This window comes from Trachemys scripta, chromosome 8, assembly GCF_013100865.1.
Source record: "Trachemys scripta elegans isolate TJP31775 chromosome 8, CAS_Tse_1.0, whole genome shotgun sequence".
Classification (NCBI taxonomy): Eukaryota; Metazoa; Chordata; order Testudines; family Emydidae; genus Trachemys; species Trachemys scripta.
The window spans coordinates 6,072,031-6,088,433 of record NC_048305.1 but is presented as its reverse complement, the minus strand read 5'-3'; the positions used below and the strand labels follow the sequence as shown (position 1 = coordinate 6,088,433).

The window sequence follows — 16,403 nt, the reverse complement described above, 5'->3', positions numbered from 1 at the left end:
AGGACAATTTCCGGGGGGGAGGAGGGGGCTGCCTGGGAAGTAGAGAAGAAGGTAGAGTTGGATTATTATTTCCCACAGCACCAGAGGGGCGGGATAAAGAGGGAAAATACTCCAAATGCAGAATGAATCCTGTAGGATTGTGCTTGAATTCCCCAAACCACTACAGCTCTCCTATTATTCTGGGAGGGGGGGGGGATGGGGACCCCATCTCCGACATTCTCCAGGCCATCAGGAATTGCTCCATCCTGGCTTGGGATGCTTTTAGGGGCTGCTGAGTTTCCCACAGTGATGGGACATGGATTGAATGGTCTAGGTCTGCATGGAGGCTCTTCGGAAATTCTGCCACCAGGGAGTGCTGGGGCAGCTCCACTCGCACTAATAGCAGTGGGAGCAGACATGGAACTCGGGGTGTTAGGGTTAGTGAACATGGTGGTTACAATGATGATTGCTTGTTTCTTCTGGAGCTATAGCTAGTGGAGCTTCGTTACCACAGCAGTAAGGGCCAGATAAGGACCTAGATCGATAGATGGATGCCCTGGGGCTAAACCATCAGTGGCAGGGGGGATGACAGAGAATCGATGTTACAAAGAGAGCCCCTTCGAGGAGGATTTCTCCCTCCTATCACTGAGTGACTTTGGTGTCCTCATCCACTTAACAGGGAGCAGCCAGGACTTGAATTCATAGCCACGCCCTCCCAGGGAAATTCCTCGCACATGAAAACAAAGACGCTGGTCTCGGTGCGTCAGGTTCAGCTGGAATTTCTGGCAGGTGGCGGAGAGTGAGTTTAGGGCAATCTCCTCTGAGCGCAGGGCCAAAACAAACAGACCTCCTGGACCTTTGGGGATCATCTCTCTATGCTTGGCTTGCCAGTGAATGGAAGCAGCTTGTCTCTAGTTGTGCAGTTTGGGGTGGGCCCTAGCATATGCAGACAAACAGGCCCCACCCTCAGGAGTCAGAATTACACAAGGATGCCGTGCCCAAGAGGGCAGTGGTAGCTCACTATCACATTTGCCAGCAGTTGCGTGTTGCTGCCAACCTTCCTGTTTCCAAGCGAACAGAGACACTTGACGTGCTGCTCCGGATTCTTCTTCCAACAGAGGCGTCACATCTCCACTAAGTCAATGGAATTACTCCAAATTCATCCCCCACCCCCGGTGACTAAAAGCAGTAACTGCCTCACAGCTTCCACAAATAGATGCCTACTTAGAACATTCTCGATGAGCAGAGAGGAGGAGCGAGTAGGTCAGAGCAACCACAAGACCTGCTCCGTTCTTGAATCTAACCTGCTCCTGCCCACAAGGCCGACAGGCCCAGCAGTGAATCGACCTTCATACAATATCTTTAGCCACCTTTCAAACATCCTCCTGCAAAATGCTCTCAGCTCTTCCCAACTGATGGCAGCAACGTGGGTTAAATGCCAGCTGCTAGGTTAGTGGCTCACCCTCAAACCAGCTGTGTTTTGGAGACGTTGCATTGCAACGTTGTCCCTCTGCTTGGGTTGCCTGTTTGTTGTACATGGGGTGGCAGGGAATGGTACTAGGAGAATGGGTCACATTTTTTTTGATGGAACAGTTTTCCATTGGAAAATGCCCTTTTGTAGAGCCCTGCAAATCCGCGATTATCCTCTTTATATCTGTGGACCATTTCGGTGGATAGCCGCTCGGATGTGGATACAAATTTTGCATCCGCGCAGGGCTCTGACGGTAAGAACTGGGCAGGCAGTTGTGAGGGAACCATGGCGCGGATCCTCCATCTGCCCTTGGTGGGGGTCCTGGGGGGGCCGGGACACGGGAACCCTACCGATGGCAGATGGAGGGTCCGCAGCGGCTCCCCACAGCTGCCAGCGTGGCTCTCTCTGACCCAGCTCTGGCCGGGGGGCTCGGAGCCACAGCCCAGCCATGAGAATAGCTGGGCCGGCAGCTGTGGGGAGAGCTGCGGTGGACCCTCCATCTGCCCTGTGCGGGGGGGCCCGAGCAGCCACCAGGCAGCTCCGCAGGTCACCGTGCAGCAGTGACCAGTGGTGCTGGAATGGGAGGGGCCTTGCCTGTCCACTCTTCACAGGGGTGGATCCCTTCCCCTTCCCTTCCCTTCTTCTTCCTCCCTGAGACCCCTCCCCCCCCCGGGAGCCGTGGCAGACTGTCCACCTGCCCATGGTGTGGGGATTGTGGGGGCTGAGAGCAGCCCCCAGCCCTGTCCCCACCCCCCAGGCTCCCCACCTGGCTGAGGACGGGTGGAGGGTCAACGACTCTGCACTGGCTCCCCACAGCTGCCCGCGCAGCAATCCCTGACCCGGCTCTGGCGGGGGAAGAGGGGGTGCCGCTGAGCCTCAGAGCCACGGTAAGCAGAGCCCTGCAAAGCTGAGGATATCCGCAGAGAATTTTTGTGGATCGCGGATCGGCTGCAGATACACATTTTTGTATCCACGCAATTTTAAAATAAATAATTGTTAGGTGCATATTACAGTTTTGGCACATGTGCTTTGAATGCCCCAGTAGCAGCTTGTACAGCACATCAAACCATGAATGGGATCACAGGTGAGGGCAGGAAGGTCAGATTTTTACTTCAGCTTTATTGTACCAACATCCACACAAATACCTGATATCCAGAATTGTAACCACAGTCCATTCCATAAAGGTACAGAAATCCAGTCCAGATTTTTCACAGAGGAAAAGGGACGCTTACATAGGCTATTGCCAGGGAATGAACCATGCGTTTAATTAACCAACCTTTTCCCAGTTCAAACAGATCCTGGACTGGATTTCTGTTTCCACTTGGAGTGGACTCCGAGTCACATGGCACTTGGAGAACTCCTGATAGCTCTGTATTTTGGAATTAAACCATGAAGTTCCTGGATGGTTTTTGCACGTGCCATTCCCGCTATTTCCCCTGGGTATTCCGTTCCCACTCCACCAGAAAGAAAAGACAGATTTCCCGCGGAAAATACCCATGGGAGTGAAGGGAGCAGAGCATGTAGCAGCCAATGTGATCAGATAGCAGAACTAGGCGGCACTCAGCGTTACACAAGGCAGCTGAGAAGATGGGCTCTCTCGCACATGAAGGTCTTGCAATAAGCGAACTGGAGTCGTTCCATGGTCAGCAACATGAAGGTTTTATTTCTGTGGTTTAAAACGTTTTATATCACAGTAACTTCCTGGGTTAGTGACACGTTTGGACACGAGTCATCTTGCACCAATTCAGGCAATAATCCCCCCCACTCCCTCCCTTAAAATCCCCACCCCGAGACCACCCGGGTGGTCTGCACTGCTTGTAATGTTACACTCTTCTGTGGTACGTTTTTCTAGCACAAGGTGAATCTTCTTCCAAGTGGAACTGAACGTCCTCCGAAGCCCCCTAAAAGCAACAGTGACATCTAGGCTGTGTGCACGTGATGGCTCAGGCACAGGGACGGGCTTTCACAGGGCTCCCCGGGCAGCTTAGTCGTCCCCTCCACAAATGGCCAGCAGAGCTTTGCAGTAATCGCCGGAGGTGTCCTTCTGCAAGAAGGAAACAAACGCCAGAGAAAAGTGAAAAGCCATGTGACAATGCAATAAGGGGAGTGCAATCTGGCCCTTAAAGCATTTTGATCTCCTCCAGCAGAAGGCAGGGATCAATACCGTTGGTGCCCAGACGTTATGGGGACAAGTCTCTTAGAAATTTTCACTCATAACGTTCGCTGCCTGCCTGGTACATTTAAAGCGTGAATGGACAAAGTGCTGGTTACCATCCAGCAGGGCACAATCCTGCATCCCCTGGCAAACGGAGTAGCTGAAACAGACTTTCTAAAGCACCCAGCAGTCACCATGGTGACACTAATGGCCAGCGATTCAGAAGAGCCCAGGACACTCCCCTGCAGTCAACTTTAAGGGCAAAGGCCGAGCTAAGAGGCACGTCTTTAAAGCATGGCCCACTCCTGGTCAATGGTAAGGACAGTGCCCAGTGGGGATGTGACAGGGAAGTTCCCACCCCCTCCTCACCTCAATCATGTGGTGGAGCGACTTCTCGTGCATCTCCTTGAACACACGCCTGATGTTCAGCAGATCGATCTCGCTCCTGGAGACCATGATCCTGGTGAGGGTTCTCTCATCGGTGCCGATGCCCTGGCAACGTGGGGAGAAAGTACAATAACCAAAAGGGGCAGGGTGGGAGCTGATAAATTAAACGAGTTTCCCAAATCTCCGTGCCCAGGGAAGCGTGGCAGCAGCGACACTGTCGGACATAATGCGGGGCAGAGCTATTGCAGCTGGAGCAGCCAGATGGATGCTTCACCAGGACCCACGGAACGGAAAATACCAGCCACTGCTACAGGGCCACCTCAGCTCCAGCCAGGCTGATAAATGCAAAGAGCGCCAGGTTGCCATGGGAACCCCAAACAGAGAATCTGTTTTCACCTTCATGGAGTCGTAGAGCTTGTCAGCAAAGAAAGCCGGCTTGTCCTTGACGCTCCGAACTGCAAGCAGAGAGACAAGAGACGCAGTCTGGAAACCTTGCCAAGGCCCAAGCAACCAGCTCTGCCCCACACCCCCAGCAGTAGTGGTATGGCTCCAGGATACCCCAATGGGGGCTGGCATGGGGGAATCATTCCCCACAGCACAGGCCCTCTAACAGCTTTTGCCTTGGGAGCGCCGTTTACTCTCCGCTTGGGTATTTCAGAGGGAGCAGCCACCCTCCCTGAATGTTAGTGGGGCTGGGATAGGAACCCAGGGGAAACCTAATCCCAATAAACTCCCATTGACTTCAGTGGGGCTAGGATTTCACCCTGGATCCCAACTTCACAGCTTAGGCTGTTCTCTAAGATCATTAAGGATCCCACCCCCCAATCCAGGCAGGTAATTAACAGGCTCTGAATTATCCAGCTGCCTCATTTCCACTGAATGGAGAAGATGGACCAGAACCAATCCCTGATTTTCTTTTGTTTGTCCCTAGTATTATTCTGATCATGACTTTCATACAGAAAACAAGAGAGACTAAAAGACAGCTTTCCCGATACCATCCCAATATTTAAGTAATACAATCCCTTCCGAAGTTCCCACTGCGGTCACTTGCAAAACTCTCCACGACTTCAGCAACGCAGGACTGGAGTGTATACTGAACTCACTAGGGCCCCGATCCAGCAAACACTTATAGCAGGAGCACGTGAGCAGCTTCATAGACATCCACGGGATGTTCCTTTCCGACATTTCACAAGGGGGGAGAATATCTACGTCTGCTATTGGAAAAACCAAAACCGTGCTCTGATCCTGTTGGATTAGCTCCAGGGAGAGAAGAGGTGCCCCAGAGCCAGCTAGGTTGACCAGATGTCCCAATTTTATAGGGACAGTCCCGATTTTTGGGTCTTTTTCTTAGATAGCCTCCTATTACCCCCTACCCCTGTGGGCAATGGCAGAGAGCCCCACAGGGCCATGCACCATCCCATACTGGGCCAGGTACACAATGGAATCCCGGGCCCCGGCTACCCCCTGAGCACACAGCAGGGAACTGACCGATGGCCACGAAGGCATCCCTCACGTCTCCAGACATGTGCTTCCGGACGGTGTGCGCCACGTCATGGTTGGTCATTTTAATGAACTCTTGGAACACTAGGGACCGAAGAAGAAGAGAGCACGTCACAAGCCAGAGCATACTAAGTCCCAGCCTCCCAGTCCCGAGGCCGCTCTAAGTTCTGCTGCAGGCCAAACCGGCCTCAAATTGAACCCAAGATTGGCGGGGGGGGGGGAGGGGGGGGAAGCAGGGCACAAAGTCACCTATGCCCCTCCTTTGCATCCTGCCCCAAGCCCCGCCCCCCTAGGACCTGAAGATCAGGCCCTCTGGTCCGTGTTAGGAAAGGCTAAGGAGGTGCCAGAAGGAACGGTTACAAAACAGCACATGGGTATTTCCTAAGGCAGGCGCAGTTGGCAACCAGAACCCAGAGACCCAGAGGTGCAGGGTCTGCCACTCCTTCCCTCGGGCGAAAGGAAAATTTCCACCCTCTTATCAAGGGCTGCATCACTATGGGTGAGGCCGTCACAAGCTCACTCTTCCAGGAAACAGCAATGTGGGCACCACAGGTCAGATCAAAGAATTCACCACTAGTCATAGGGCCAGATGCTGGTGATTAACATGCTCCTACCTCTGCGGAGATGGGGGTAACTCCGGGTGCACAAAATGCTCAAGAAACGGGTTTCTAGGGATGTGGAGTCGCCGCTGGAAACATCAGATAGTTTCTGCAAAACCAAGCAAGAATGAAGGAGGAGAGGAGACAGTGCAGAGAGCAGGAGGAGGCGTGCCGTACATCATTTCTTCCTGGGAGAGTTGGTGGGAAAATGTCAATCCAAAAAGCTTTCCAGAAGGAAAACAGCTTCTTTGACAAAACTGAGATTTTCACAAAATAAAGTCTATTTCTCTTGAAAATAGTTGGGTTTTCACTGAAAAACAGGAAAACCCAGACACAGAAACATTGTGGTTTTCAGTGAAAATCTGAAAAATTGCAACACAGAGGATTTTCCCCCTCTGTTTCTGTTGAAAATGTTTGACAGGGAAAGTGAATTATTTCCCAACCAACTTAGCTCCCTAGGTTTGATTCTGGTCCAGAGGGCTGAACCTGATGACTTCCTGAGATCCCTTCCAGCCCCACATTTCTGTGATCTTATGTTTTACCCAGGCCTTGCCTACACACAAACACTGTAGCACTTTAACGAGACCCGGTGTAGTTAAAGAGATACACCTGTGTGGGTGGGTGTGTATTGGTGCAAAGGTGCTTTATTCCCGTAGGGAACGGGAATAGCCTATACTGATGCAAAGCACCTTATCCCCATAGAACTGCGCCCACCCTCGGGATTGCACCGATTTCACTATTTCTGTAGAAAGTCACACCGCAAATAGAAATAGTTAAACCGGTCTGAAAGACTGTGCAGGCCCGAGAGTCTAAAGTCATTAGTGAGCAGCTTGCGGTGGTCCTGAGTGGGCCGTACACCACCGGAACGGCCCCGCCGGTCTGACCTCGCACGCATGCTGTGGGTGCCATTTTGAGAGCCAAATGGCCTCCTCTATGCGGCAAAAGTGCTGGCACGCTGTTCCGGCACCTCTGCCCTGGTGCTCCTGAGACACGCTTGCTCCTACAGACCCTGCACCAGTCAGCGGGGGCCTAAGCCTAAGCTACTGCAATCGGGGGGAGTTTTGCCCTTGACTTCAAAGGGAACAGGCAGGGCCGGTGCAACCACTTAAGTAAACTAGGCGGCTGTCTAGGGCGCCTAAAAGCCCACTCAGGCGAGGAGGTGGAGTGGAGGTGAGCTGGGGCTGGGGGAGGGCCACCTGCAGTAACAGGGGGGCGAACAGGAGAACCACTCCCCGCCCCAGATCACCTCCACTCTGCCTCCTCTGCTGAGCACACAGCCCCCGCTCTAAGTCTCCTCCAATCGGCGCCGCAAGCCTGGGAGGGGAGGAGAATTAGAGCAGCGCTGGCGTGCTCAGCGGAGGAGAGCTGGGGCGGGCTCCCCGGGCGGGGTTAGCTGCCGCGGGGGGGGCTCCCCAGGCCGGGTTAGCTGCCGTGGAGGGGGGCGGGGTTAGCTTCCATGGGGGGGCTCCTTGGGTGGTGTTAGCTGCCGCAGAGGGGGACCTTGCACGGGGGGGAGCTACTGCGAGGGGGGGCTCCCCGGGTGTGGCGGGGGGGTTAGCTGTTAGCTGCTGCAGCGGGTGGGGTTAGCTCAAGCTGTCGCGGGGGGGGGAGGGGTTCCCCACGGGGGACAGGGGCAGGTGGGTGGGGTTAGCTTCCACCAGGGGCGGGGCAGGGGCCTAAGTGGTGGCACTGGCCCTGGGAACAGGACTGGCTCCCAGCTGTTCCACATCTCGGCTGGAAAGGATCGGATCTCCCTTCTCTTCCCCCTAGTGCAGTACCTTCCCACTTAGCGTGGGCCCAGTTTAAGCAGCTTTCATTCAAGCCCTCAAGTGCACCTTGAGGCCTGGCCAGGCTCTAGGGCACATCCCCTGGGGCCCCGTTGGGCACGGAGAGGCTTGTCAGTCTGGCTGGAGTCTGCAGACGCCTCTGTGGATTGCTGGGAGTGCAGATATAAAGCTTGGCTCAGTGTCAATAAGGAGTAACCCCACGGCAGTCAATGGGGCTACGTGGTGTACAACTAAACTTGGCCCGGGGGTATCATTTCAGAAAAGTTGTGTGTAAACAAACCAAGGTGTGGGGGGAACTGCCCCTGTTTCCCATAGCAAATGTCTCCCCTGCTTGGGCCCACAGTGCTGCCCCCTCTGAAGTGACTTGGGACTGCCCTGGGACTCTGCTATTACTCACATTTCCCAGGCACCCCTCACTGGTCTTGTCACTCGGGTTCCCATGGGACTTCCTGGGAGGGGGTGTGTGTGCGTGCGAGAAATTGAGGAGTTGGACCACTGCCTAGGCTGCTCCCCCAGGACACTGCGTATGGGCTCAGGCCTGGAACCTGCACTCCAGCTGACCTCAAGGGGGAGCTCTGACAGAGGCAGGCGGCAGGATTTGGCCCGTGGGAACGGCTGGAGCAAGATGGAGAGCTCCCTGCACAGAGAACCCCTAGGAGGTGCCTGCAGCCTGGACTGGGTGTACAGTGGGCCTTTTCTGCCTCCTCCCCCTCCAGCACTGCAAACAAACTAGGTAGTACCCTGTAAATCATGCAGATGGGGGTCAAAGAATAAAAGGGCAGGCACTCACCAGGCTCTCCGCAACCACCTGGCAGAGAGAAAGAGAGAGGGGGGGAGAGAGGAAGGCAACAGGGTCAGATGTGCAGCACACCCCCTTTCCTCGGGGAGGCACCGATCATTCCCCCCACCGAGAGAGAGGGAGGCAAGGGTGGCAGAAGAGGATTCACGTTCGCCTGGTGAGGCGCCCACTGTTCTGGCCACAGAGCGGCTTGGCCAGGCCCTTTGCTGACCCGGCTGCTGAAAATGCCAGCGGTCGCCAGGGCAGGCAATCGGGCTGTTCACAAGTGCATTAGGTAAAATATAGAAAACTCCATTACCCCTCCTCTGCTAACAATCCCTTAAAGAGAGGACCCCCGTGTGGGTCAGAGGAGAACGGAGCATGCAGTGGAAATCTCATTGGGGGTGATGGTCTCCCAGCAGGGTGATGGAGCATAAAAACATAAGAACGGCCCTACTGGGTCAGACCATCTAGCCCAGTATCCTGTCTTCCGATAGTGGCCAGTGCCAGGTGCCCCAAAGGGAATGAACAGAACAGGAATCATCAAGTGATCCATCCCCTGTCACCCATTCCCATCTTCTGGCAAACAGAGGCTAGGGACACCATTCCTGCCCATCATTATTATTCACAGAGCGCCATCAATGCACCTGGAGTTTTGCAAACACGTTGGAAGACAAGGCCCCTGCTCTGAAGAGCTTGCAGGCTAAGGCAATGTCTGGGCTGCAGTCCCAGGGGTGATTACAGCTTTAATCTCACTAGCTTGGGTTCGGCAGCAGAGAAGGTGGCGGTGCGCACTTCAGCACAGGCTGTCCAAGCCAGGGTAATTATGGGACCAGGCATGCAGCTGCTGTCACTTCACTGCTCTGGTACCTGAGCTGGCTGGATTAAAGCTAGTTCAGGTCCGTCTACCTGAGCGGCAATCACACCCCGTGACTGCAGTGTGGACATACCCGGAGCAGGAGAGGAATGAGGACGTGAAGGGCAACCTGTGCACATGCCAGAGAGGAGCTGGGTGATGCAAGGCCAAGCCACAGGAATTGGGAGGCGGTCAGGGGGTTGTTTGGTGCAGGGAGAGAGGGAAGGTGTTCCACACACACAAGGTGGCCTACAAAAATACATGGGAACCGTTGTTCTCTTCTGCCAGCCTCGAAAACCTACTCTGCCCTCTTGAGCCCGCGTGAAGGTCAGGCGCTGGGCGGGGAGGGCATTGGTCTTGCTATCTGATGAAACGTGAGATTATTCCAATGCATTCCTCCAGGGCTGAGCCATGGGGAGTAGTTTGGCTGGAATGGCCTGAATAGGGGCCTGGGATTTCGAGTTCATCTGCTCAGCATTTCAGCCACTGATCGCTGCCTCTCTCTTTCTCCAGTACAATCAGCGGCAGGCCCGAGTGAAGCACTGCACAGGACAGGCGTAGGAACGCACAGCAGCATGCGGTAGTGATGCGAGCCCCCCCTCTGCTGGTAGCAATGCTAACGACATCCTCCAGGAGAACAGTGCCAGCCACGCTAATGAAAGGCACATGTCAACAGGCTTCAAGCACAGAGAGCAGCAAATGGCGGGGCCACGGAGCCGCCGTGTCCACGGGCGTTGCAGCAGCAGAATATTCCAACAGCCCTTGGAAGCCACCTCAGACAGCTCAGGCCAGCGAGATTCGTAAACAGGCTTTGGAGCGTCAGAGGGTGCAGTGCGGTGGGCAGATGATTCTTGTCACGGGGGTTGAAGTGTGAGCTCTGCGGAGGGCAGAGCTGTGTCAAGGGGGTCCTCATGCTTGACCCCACCAGGCTAACCTTGCCTGGTTCCAGTTGACTAACCAACCGAGCACTCGTGCCAGGCTCACTGGGGACCAGGGGCCTTTCAAGCAAGCCTGGGCTGGTTTAGGGGTTTATGCTGAAATCATGAATTCAGCAGTTCCTAGTTGATTCAGATTAGGAACCAGGTGCAGCTCAGCTGTTTTAGCTGCCTTCCACTCTGAGATTCGGAGTCACTGCCAGCAAAACGCAAGGGATCGGTAACTCCCGCGGATCAAAACCACAGCAGCTACTGGCGCCAGCCTGTGTGAAGCAAAAGTGCTAAGCTTCTTCCCACGGGACAGCCTTCCTAAGCTAACTGCAGCGGTGGTGCGAGCAAGGGGATCTGACTTTTTTTGTGTGTGGCCCACAAAAATGGTGGCTATTTTGCAAACTAGCTTCTGAACAACTCAGTGGTGGGGGGAGGAAGGGAAGAGGTTTTTCCTTTGATAAGAACATTTACAATCCAGGGGGGCAGGACTGGGAGCTTCTCAGGAGAGGGACCTTGTCTTCTGTCATGGTTTGTAGCTGCCCTGTATGTTTACTGTGACAAAGTTCCTCCTCTATTTTGGTGGGTTCTGAGCTTATTGGCAGATTTTCTTGCCTCAGAGATTCACCATGTGGGTTGGGGAACAGCCCAGAGACCTTCCCCTCTGGAAGAACCCACAGTCCAGGTCAATTGGGAGGTTTGGCAGGAACCCGGGCCCACCCTCTACTCCGGGTTCCAGCCCAGGGCCCTGTGGACTGCAGCTGTCTATAGTGCCTCCTGTAACAGCTACATGACAGCTACAGCTACAACTCCCTGGGCTACTTCCCCATGGCCTCCTCCAAACACCTTCCTTAGTCTCACCACAGGACCTTGCTCCTGGTGTCTGATAACGCTTGTGCGCCTCAGTCCTCCAGCAGCACACCCTCTCACTCTCAGCTCCTTGCGCCTCTTGCTCCCAGCTCCTCACACTCACACCACAAACTGAAGTGAGCTCCTTTTAAAACCCAGGTGCCCTGATTAGCCTGCCTTAATTGATTTTAGCAGCTTCTTCTTAATTGGCTCCAGGTGTTCTAATTAGCCTGCCTGCCTTAACTGGTTCTAGCAGGTTCCTGATTACTCTAGTGCAGCCCCTGCTCTGGTCACTCAGGGAACAGAAAACTACTTATCCAGTGACCAGTATATTTGCCCTCTACCAGACTCCTGTACCCCACTGGTCTGGGTCTGTCACATTACATACAACAGCAATGGCTCCATGGATATTAGAACTAGGGCTTGCAGAAATCAAGGGTGGCAGTTTTACCCAAACACACATAGTTTTGTCCCAGAAATGGTTCCGCTTCACTAGGTATTTTTCATGTAGGTTTATGCATAGGAACATCTGAGTCATGAAGACCAGACTTTCCAAACACGGAGGCCTGACATTCGACACCTGAAGCCATGGCTTGATTTGCAGAGGCGCTGAGCCCTCACAGCTCCCATTGGAGCACCTCAGAAGACCGGCTCCTTGTTTAGGTGCCGGATGTTAGGCTCCCAGTTTGAACATTTTGGCTTTGTTGGCTTTCCAAGTGCAGCGGCTGGTGTTGTTCAAGGCAGGCGGAAGGAGCAAAGCGAAGACAGGAGACAAACAGGAAAAGAGTCAACGATCGCACTAACCAGCATGAAACCGCCGTGGAACCCAGAAAGGAATGGTCTGAAAATTCCATCCGATACAATGCCAAAGTGACCTCTGGGCAGGCACATGTTACAGCACTTCATTCAGGGCCTCTGACACCAACCCGCTCACTAATTCTACGTCTTTTTAGCTAATAAAATGATTCATTTAACTTCTAAAAGGAAGCACCACCCCCCTAACTCCTCCCAGTTCTCCTAGCAGTATGGTGTGATTTCTGCAAACCCCAGCTAGACTATTCTCATGGAAAATTTCATTGAGATTTTTCCTTTAGGTTGGGAAAAGAAGAGCTACTAAGCAGCGCAAACTCTTTGAAGGGCCCCTGCGCCTCAGTGCTGGGTCCAGGGAACCCACCAGAAATGGAGAGGGTAGGCGGTCTCGGGGTGGGCATTCTCAGATCCAAGGAGCAAAGGAGAAGCTGATAAATAACACCGACTCCCAAGTCTGTGAGCATGTGTGTATGTGTGCACATCTGCAGGTGCAGTTCTCACCTTGGCATCTTCATGAGCTCGTGTGAGGTCTTCTCCTCCTTCGTCACGGTTGCCCTGTGTTTAAACATGACAGTCATGGAGAAAGGATCTTGGAAGAAATGTCTGCTCAGAGCAGGAAGGGTCCTTGTCCCTGCTGCACACCCAAACGATATTGGACGGCTGAGACTACTAGCTGTTGCAGAGAGAGTCTTTCACAGCCAGGTCACGTGATTGGTGGCAAAAGCCTTGGCTGGCTGACAACTGTTTGGTGACCTCTGCCTGGTTCCTAATGGACACAGGTCTACATCCCAAAGGCCACGCATTTAGCACTAATGGGCTCCCTGGAGCCTGCACTCCCTTTTCACCCCTGCCAGGGATCTCTCCAGAAGACACCTGACACACACGGGTGGGGATGGGAAGACAGCGTTTCTGCTGCCTGTTCCGTATAAAATTAGAGGACTGGAGTCCACAGTACTATCTGTGTGGCAATGTCCCTTTAAGCCACCTGGCTCCCTGGATCTTCCCTGTTCTCTGCAGTGACAGTATATTTATTTATCAGGAGTTTAACTGGGGCACAAAGACTCCAGGACCATCCACGTTAGATCTCCAGTCCCACCCCAGCATGTGTGCACCGAGTACATTTCCTCCAACACTCCTTGACCAGCTGGGATACAGCATCACCAAGTCCTGTTCGTTAAGGACAGGCTGCCTGAGAGCCCTGAGCATTTCCTGTCCAGCCCTCAGTTACCTTCTCAGAAATAGAGAGGAGATGGGGTCAGATCCGCAGCCGGGGTCAATCACCACAGCATCATGGGCCTCAGAGCAGGAGGTTGGCTTTAGTAGAGCTACACCGATTGACACCAGCTGAGGATCTGGCCCAGGGACTCTCGGGACATTTTTGTCTGGGTTTATAGCTCCGTTTCCCCCTTTAAAAAATGTGCCCTACAGTGTGACCTTTTCAACAGCCTGCAGTCTGACTGGATGGTCATTTGGCATGTTGCTTTCCTATAGGCCACAGGAGCTAGAAGTGAAAGATTTGAGTGGGTACAGCCAACCAATGGGCAAACACCAGGTGTATTCCTGAGTTCTGCAAGCTGTCTTAGATTCTACCTGAAGAAACACAACCACATCCCTGTCAACTGTCAGGGGGAAGGGGGGCTATGAGGAAACTGGAGTTTTGCGAGAGGTTAGATTGGAAAACCAGAGTCCCACAAGCAAAGCACACTGGAGAAAAAGTGACCCTACCAGAGCCAGGGAGACAAGAATCCTCTTGAAGTGTCCTGATGTGTCAGAGCTCAGCGCATCCTCCAGAGATTTGTGATAGGCTGAGGAGAAAGGAGTGCAAAACCGAACACAATATAAATATGCATCCCACCTCAAAGAGTCAGCCCCCGCCTTTCGCTCACTCATCCGGTGTTGCTCAGGCAGCTAATCATGCTTGCCACATGGGCCCCGGGGATGGAACGGGGCAGGTGAGAGCGGTCCTTTGCCCCTACGGCCTGTGTATCCAGCTGCCTTATTTGCACACATAAAATGGACGCACAACAGCTTTTACCGGCACAGTTTTGGACATGGAACAATGGGTGCTTGGAATTGGAGGCCGGCTGAAAAGCCTTCACCTGATCCCACATGGTAAAGGACAAGCCCTCTGTTCCACAGATTCCATAACGAAAGGGCCAGATGGAGGAAGAGTGGACAGAGGAGAGGGCAAGGGTAGGACATGAGTCACGCAACTGGGTCATGGCGAGGCTCCAGGACGGGCATGTACAGCTAGTTACCACGCATGGAGCTGTCTGGTCCAGGGCAGTGGGTGTTTGGGAGAGAAGGGGAGGCTTGGAATGGGATCCTGGACTCTCCCGTTTTCTAAGGACAGGCGCTCAGGGAGAAGCAATGGTGATGGGCACTAAGACAAGAGCCTGGGTAGGCGGGCAGGGATCCTGTTTGCTGAGGATGGACATGCAGGAAATCTAGGACTTGTGCCAAGCACCTCATCTGTTTCTATTGCTCCTGAATGGAGGCAAGAGCCATTTGGGAGATGCTGGCCATACCTAGAAGACTTCAGGTGCCTTCATAGAGCTGTGTGAGGAACCCAAGCCGGGAGCAGCAGCGGTACATAGACCACTTACTCTGGCAGAGTTGTACTGGGGGGAGCTTGGTCAGCATTGGTCTTGAGTCCCTCACTTTCAGTAACGCTGAAATGTAGCCCTCTTCTCCCCAGGCAGATTCCCCCCGGCATTTCTCTAAGATCTCTCCTCTGGCTTCCTTACCTCCTTTATACGCCTCGTTAATCGCCTGGATCTCCCGATTGTTCCGAGTGGCCAAAATTTCAATGAGAATGTTCTCATCGGTGCCAGCCCCCTGGAAGCACAAAGGGAAGAGAACAGCACATCCCTACGTTAGCAACGCACGGCACACTGCGGGATGGGAAGTGCCTTCCGGAGGGATGTTGCTGGTGAAGTTAGGATGAAAACCCTCCTGGCTGGGCATTTCCACATCATCCCAGTCACACAATAAGGAAGATCTCTTTAATCACAGCAACGCTTTGTTTCACAGGGTACATCTACACTACAGCGGGGAGTCGATTTAAGATACGCAAATTCAGCTACGTGAATAGCGTAGCTGAATTCGACGTATTACAGCCGACTTACCCCGTTGTGAGGACGGCGGCAAAATCGACTTCTGCCGCTTTTTGTCGGCGGCGCTTACTACCACCTCCGCTGGTGGAGTTAGAGCGCCGATTCGGGGATCGATTGTCGCGTCCCGACGGGACGCGATAAATCGATCCCCGAGAGGTCGATTTCTACCCGCCGATTCAGGCGGGTAGTATAGACCAGGCCACAGACAAAATCCCTAAGCACAGGGTAACTCCAGGGTAAATACCCCGTGGCTATGTCCTCATTCCTGTTTATTTACTCTGTATTTGTGGAGACTGGAGAATCCCCCAAGGCAGTGACACCTAACCCTGTGTTTGTGGACCTCAAGCCATGACTAATTCACAGCACAGCAAACAGAAGCTATTCTCCTTGGATTGCTGGCTTGGCTCCTCTCCGGCATAGTTATCAGGGGATTCGCTCATTGCAGTTAGGCATTCAGTGATCCACCGGCCCCTCGAAGAGCTCTCCGGATTCAAGGAGGCAAGAAAAATCCCTTTGGCCCTGAAAATCCTGCAGGTGCCCATTGGGTTTTTAAAGGGAAGTTCTGCTGTTCTAAATGCTAAGAGCTGCAGCAGGCTCCGGAGAGGGTAGGAATCACAGCAAAGTATTTCTCTATCCTCATCATGTTTTCTTGTTGGGGTGGGGACGATTAGGACACGTGGGATGCACATCAAGTCTCTGAGCTGCATCTGCCCCAGGACTGCTGCTCTCTCCCTTCGCTGACAAATGGTGCTGTCCCAGGTTGTCACATTTTGCTTTCCTTCCCATTATAGCTCCTACCCCAAACTCCTGCTGGCATGGCCTCGCGCGTAGAGCATTGCACGGATCCTCAGTGAACCTGTGTCCTATTCCCAGCTCTGCCCCTGGCCTGCTGAATGACCTATGGCAAGTCACTTCACCTCCCTGTGACTCATTTCCCCCACCTGTCATCATACTGACTTTCTTTGTAAAGTGCTTTAAGATCTACTGATAAGAGCTGTATGAGAGCTAGGTATTCTGATTATTTCTGCTTTGGGTCTGGGCCCATCCCCTGCCTCTCTCCCTGTTAGTTTGTTGCAACAGGAGAAGCAAACGGAAATCGCCAACTGGATGAAAGATGCCACCCTCTATGGCATTGCTCCCGTGCATTGGGCCACGCAGCCCTGGAAGCCTGGCTAGAGTGCTGCGGGAGCACC

General features: G+C 53.5%; 1 protein-coding gene across 2 annotated transcripts in view; it reads right to left on the bottom strand.

Annotated features, from left to right (window-relative positions):
* Positions 1-3,088: 3,088 nt before the first annotated feature.
* Positions 3,089-16,403, bottom strand: part of ANXA6 (annexin A6) — a 39,363-nt gene continuing 26,048 nt past the window's right edge. Inside the window, exons 18-26 of one of the 2 annotated variants that reach the window (XM_034778618.1) lie at positions 14,842-14,932; positions 13,820-13,899; positions 12,596-12,649; positions 8,669-8,686; positions 6,107-6,200; positions 5,481-5,576; positions 4,389-4,447; positions 3,975-4,097; positions 3,089-3,494 (exon numbers count right to left, since the gene is read on the bottom strand). In XM_034778618.1, the coding sequence (XP_034634509.1) occupies positions 3,435-3,494; positions 3,975-4,097; positions 4,389-4,447; positions 5,481-5,576; positions 6,107-6,200; positions 8,669-8,686; positions 12,596-12,649; positions 13,820-13,899; positions 14,842-14,932 (675 nt within the window). In that variant the 3' untranslated portion in view covers positions 3,089-3,434. The remainder of the gene's footprint in view (positions 3,495-3,974; positions 4,098-4,388; positions 4,448-5,480; positions 5,577-6,106; positions 6,201-8,668; positions 8,687-12,595; positions 12,650-13,819; positions 13,900-14,841; positions 14,933-16,403) is intronic. The other variant, XM_034778619.1, reaches the window with a different exon arrangement.